The sequence below is a fragment of the Salvia hispanica genome, unplaced genomic scaffold (assembly GCF_023119035.1).
Source record: "Salvia hispanica cultivar TCC Black 2014 unplaced genomic scaffold, UniMelb_Shisp_WGS_1.0 HiC_scaffold_529, whole genome shotgun sequence".
NCBI classification, from domain to species: domain Eukaryota; kingdom Viridiplantae; phylum Streptophyta; class Magnoliopsida; order Lamiales; family Lamiaceae; genus Salvia; species Salvia hispanica.
The window spans coordinates 1,553-7,000 of NW_025952277.1; the positions used below are offsets into that span (position 1 = coordinate 1,553).

The window sequence follows — 5,448 nt, forward strand, 5'->3', positions numbered from 1 at the left end:
AAATATAAAGAAATTGAATGGGAAAAATTAATGAAATACGAATCATAGTTATATATATAGACCCACCGTCCGTGAATAAAAAATGCGGATTTAGTTTTAAGAAATTGTTTTTGATCTTATACATATTGTAAAAAAGTTAATAAAACGCATAAGTAGGTACTTCTATTTTTACTCTTTATTCCAGCAAGTCTTTGTACATTTATGTTTGATATATTTCATCTTTATTAAATGTAATTGTTAATTTTTTATAATAAAATAACGCTTCATCTATTATTATTTAAATAAACTCCACATAATATCTTAGTTGAAAACTGAATTATTTGTTATGCCATAAAGGTTGATATTAAGTTCAAACAAAAAAATCTTCAATATGTTGCTATCTCTACCAAGGAATTTAGTTGGAGGAGTTGTGGAGAGAGGTTTTCAACACACTCATATTAACCTTAATTGGTTTATATTTTGACAAAACTCTTTTACCAAATTAATTTACAATTTATTATGAAATTTTATTAACATTGATATTAAACTAAAGGAAATCGATTAAATAAGGATTCAATGAAATAAAAACTACAACTATACAAGAATTTATTTTAAAAAATAGTATGAACTTGAATGCAATAAAACGATCGAGTTCGTCTTTGAGATAAAAAATTCCTAACATTAGTAAATATGATAAACCCTATCCGCACTATTTTGTCAATCCTAATTACATCATTACATTTGAAATTATGGAGTAATTATTAGCATGAAATTAATATCACAATATTATGTATGCTAAATTGTTAGTTAAGATAATTACCAAAAGACAATTACCAAATAGTAAAATGGTATGAGCGCATCACGCTCTCTCTTAAGACACATTATTTCTTTGTTTTGTTTTATTCACATTTTCAATTTTACATTTTACATAAAAATCAAAGCTTGATTTATCATTTTATTAATTTATTCGAAGTTATAACCCAAAGTTATACACAACACGAACTACTTGAGTTTTATTTTATGAAAATTGCAAAATAAGAAAATGTAGATAACATTTTTTAATGAATTGGAATCAAAATAAATCTATAAACTAAACAAACAACGCGTAATGCTCAAAAACATTGCTCACATAAGATATGCAGCATATCACAGTAATTAAGTGGAATACTTAGCATTTTGCATACCATTATATGAATTCACATATCTCTTCAATCTTCAAACATATATATAAACAAACATTTCCCATACTTTTCACAACACCTTAACAACATTCTCAAAAATGTCATGTTTCTGCGGCAGCAAGACAAAGAAAGTGCGGCCACCGCCATCTACGCCACCGCCTGAGCCACCGGTAACACCACCACCACCATCTACGCCGCCGCCTGAGCCACCGGTAACACCACCACCTGAGCCACCGGTAACACCACCACCTGAGCCACCGGTAACACCACCACCACCATCTACGCCACCGCCTGAGCCACCGGTAACACCACCACCACCATCTACGCCGCCGTTTTCACCTCAGAGGGGGACGAGTGCACCGTATTGGAATGCACCGGCGCCACCATCGCCGCCGCCATCGCATTTCTATCCGATTGACGGCCACTCCTGCGAAGATGATCCCAACGCCTGCATTATTCAGTAGTGTCGATCATGAATTAATATAATCTTTACTTATATGACTTTGCTTAAAAATTGTACTTCTTCCGTTGCTGTTTATGTATCCCATTATAATTAAGAAAACTCAATAAATTATAATAAAATGTGAATTATACTTTTATATATTAATTTTATGATAAAATACGAATGAAATGAATTAACAGAGCTGGAATATGATATTTATTTGAAACTTCTCTTGATTTTAAAAAAATCATCCCAAAATTCGAACCAATTTTTTTTAAAAAAAAAAGTCATTTAGTTTGGGGCATGTTAGGGTGCCATCATCCCTTAAAATAACACCATGCCACCATTCCTAGCCAATCATTTGTACATGTGGACGAATAATATGCTGGTCTTTAACCAGCAATATTTCTTGTTATCTAAGCAATATCCGACACACTATACTGACAATCTATAGATTGTTTTGTAGTATTTGTAATATTGCTGTGTAGCGTTTATAATATTGCTGTATAAGCGGTGTCACGTTGTCAGTTTAAAAGGGTTGTCATTTTAACACAAACCCATTTAGTTTAATTCAGCTATTTAGATTACAGATATATTGCCCGCTTTATATTATATTCAAATAGTGTAAATAAATCTTAATACTACTCCACAGAACTAAGACTAAATATCAAATCTCATTATTGAAATTTCAAACTGCTAAAACTGATGCCACAAAGCAACCAAATTTAATCAATTATATCTATAACTATCATAATATATTTTGTCACATTAAGCGAAAAAAATAGAAGTAAAGACTGAATAACCAACTCAAATTTTAGAATCTTGTGTGTTGTAAAGACAGTACAAAACCGATTATAACAGAGATACACCCACACACAGAGACCTCAAGCAGTTCTAGTTGAGGGAAGGTACACTCTAATAATGTCTCTCGTCGTCGTTTTTCTCCGGCACGTTGGACATTTCCCCTGAGCAGCTATGGAAGCTTTGATGCACGCCTTGCAGAAAATGTGGCCACATTTTGTTGTCATCTCTTCGACTAGCGGGCCCATACAAATGGGGCAGCTGAATGTCGGCTCCTTTGGTGGAACGGGAGGTATAGGCACTGCAGCGCTTTTGCCACTTTCCCTCTAAAAATTCAAACACCATAGTGCGTAATAAGCTGAAACAAAAAAGCAGAGGAAAACGAAGGAAGGAAGGTGTGTTGTATGTTACCGATGAGTTGCTACTGCTTTCGAGGTTTATGTAAAGGTCGCAGTTTATAATTGTCTGGTTTGTAGGAACCCTTCTGCGCTTGTTGCGAGATGCTCTGTCATCTGTGAAAATGTCGAAGCATATCAGCAAGAAAATTCTATAATGTGAAAAAAAAAACAGAAAGAATGAAACAAGTATTCGAGAATGAAGTTCATCGACGAGGAGAGACGAACAGCTCGTATTTCAATCAGCAGTTGTATAAATTGAGCTAGTTCGTTTGTATTACTTGAACTAGTCACATAAAAAGGAGGCATTGTTACGACATGGAATTAGTTAGACGCATTCTAATGACATATATTCAAGAAAAAGGTCTAAAGACAACTATGTTAGGATTAGAATCCGAGAGGCAGAGGCTGATGTACTCGAAAGGTTCATTTTTTTCTATCAGACTTGTAAAGTATACGACACATAAGCTAAGCTAACATTCTTTTGTATCATAATTGCTCCAACATCAATATGATTTTCAGATACTATGATATACTTCTAATAAATCTACTTAAGTTGGGAAAACATTGTAAGTGAATAGCAACCACAATCCGCAAATGTATGCTTCAAATATGATGAATCGCACGAAGGAAATAGCACCAGCAAGATCACTAAGGTTTGAGGAACATAGTAATGACAAAGAAGAAAAAGTATATCGAGGTTACCATTATCCACATCAACCACGACAGTCCGCCCACGGTTCCTTCTGGCGTTGTTCTTGGCCTGAAAATTAAAAAAAAAACAGAAGCTAAATCACATGACTATACCGAAACATTATAGATAGGAAATAAAACTCAAATGCATAACAGGTGACAAGATTAAAGCAACACTCGCATACTTCTGCAAATGCCGTAGGCGAAGAGATAATAACGTCGTCATCAAGCGCCTCTACATCAATTGGCGGAGGCAGGGCGGTGGCACTTCTTCCAGCCTCCTGCCTACCGTGGGACCTAGTATGGTGCGAAACAACACCCTGCTCCCCGATTTCATGTGACGGTGGTAAAGCATTGAGATCAACATCCAGTGTCCGTCTCCTACTTCTAGCCCTTGAATACATCCTAATTTCCTGTGCATTGCTCATGATACAGAAATTGCTACGCCTCCGATCTCCTGAGATTCACCCATTGCAAACCAAACTCAATTCAGTTCATATAAATGCAATTACATAGAAATTCAATTCACTCACTAATGCGATTTAAACACAACAAGTTTGAATCTTTATCCATAAATCATCATTTCGTTGAACATTCAAAGGTGCATAAAGTAATTGAAATCAGCAATTTGCTCAAAATTAACCTAGCCACACAAAACCCTAAGATCAGAAAGAAACAAGAAATTCACCATAAACCTCACCGAAAATGAATCCTTTTAAGAATCGACCAACAAATTCGAAGATACAACAATCAAATCAAACGGATTGATCAAAGCACAAGCAAAAACAAAAACCAAGATAACGAAATACAAATTCTTTTAAAAATAATTGAACTCTCCATGGTAACCTAACCTGATTTCTTCGGTGAAAAGTAGAGTGCTCTTTCTATAACTTTTTTACCAACTTTTATGATTTGAAATCTTGAATTGGAGAGAAGAAGGCGAAGAGGGTTTCGATTTGTTAAATAGGGATTGGAATTTGGAATTTGGAATTTTTTTTGACACGCAGTAATTGTGAGTTTTGAAGAGAAGGAATTGGCCACGTTTCAGGGATGCCAATTTACATTTCGTCGTCAGCACTTACGAAATTTGGGCGCCGCTTTGTAATTTCATTTGGAAATTCAGACTATTTATTTTTAGAAATTTAGATCTTTCATTATTTCGTACTCCTAGAAATATAAATTAGGGATATTGATATCTAATATCAAGAAACTTTCAAAAAGATGAGTTTTTCCCACGAACTTTAAAATTAACAAATAATATCATGAACTTTATCCCGAGTTTGTTTTTTCCCACGAATGAAAAAATTCATGTTATTTTAATAGATTGAAGAACATTTTTGGAGGGTGTGCTCCAAGAAAAACTATCTTCAAAGATTGAAAAACTTGAAGCTTTCAAAATTGTTGTCGAGAAATTACGAAAAAAAATCCGTATCATAATATTATTTGTGGGAATTTTTTCATTCGTGGAAAAAACAAACACATGGTAAGTTCGTGATATTATTTATCAATTTTAAAGTTCGTGGGAAAAACCCAACTTTTTGAAAGTTTCATGATATTAGATGCCAATATCCCTATAAATTATTAATGTGACGTATGTAAGTATTTATTAATAGTTTGATAAAGGCACTTTTAGTACGATTAAAGATTTTTTTTTTCTCTTTGTAAATTGGTATTTGTATAATTGTATTTATCATAAGATGGTAGAAATTGGGTAGCAAAATAGAAATTGTCAAATGCAATATAATATACTCCGTACAACTTGAATACAGAAGAAAAAATATATGGAAATAAATTTATTACAATTGGAATGACATAAATTAAAATTAAAACAGAATATTAATAAAAGTAGAGACAATGGAGACTTCTTTTTGAAAGACGAGATACGTTCTGGTAGTACTCTCGATTCATGTGCGTCGTCTGCGGAGATAAATTGAGCTCCCGTTTGAAATTAGGATCC

At 33.7% G+C, this 5,448-nt stretch overlaps 2 protein-coding genes across 2 annotated transcripts; one reads left to right on the forward strand and one right to left on the reverse strand.

Annotated features, from left to right (window-relative positions):
- The first annotated feature begins 1,258 nt into the window (after positions 1 to 1,258).
- On the forward strand, positions 1,259 to 1,624 carry LOC125199517 (protein TRACHEARY ELEMENT DIFFERENTIATION-RELATED 7A-like). Its single transcript, XM_048097508.1, has one exon. It carries the CDS (start codon positions 1,259 to 1,261, stop codon positions 1,622 to 1,624), a length of 366 nt encoding a protein of 121 aa, XP_047953465.1.
- Positions 1,625 to 2,397: 773 nt separating this feature from the next.
- LOC125199516 (E3 ubiquitin-protein ligase RNF4-like) lies at positions 2,398 to 4,524 on the reverse strand. The gene is made up of 5 exons (XM_048097507.1): positions 4,343 to 4,524; positions 3,677 to 3,948; positions 3,504 to 3,561; positions 2,815 to 2,915; positions 2,398 to 2,729 (listed from the first exon to the last, which is right to left on the reverse strand). Exons 2-5 carry the CDS (start codon positions 3,917 to 3,919, stop codon positions 2,487 to 2,489), a joined length of 645 nt encoding a protein of 214 aa, XP_047953464.1. The 5' UTR covers positions 3,920 to 3,948; positions 4,343 to 4,524; the 3' UTR covers positions 2,398 to 2,486.
- Between the last annotated feature and the right edge of the window lie 924 nt (positions 4,525 to 5,448).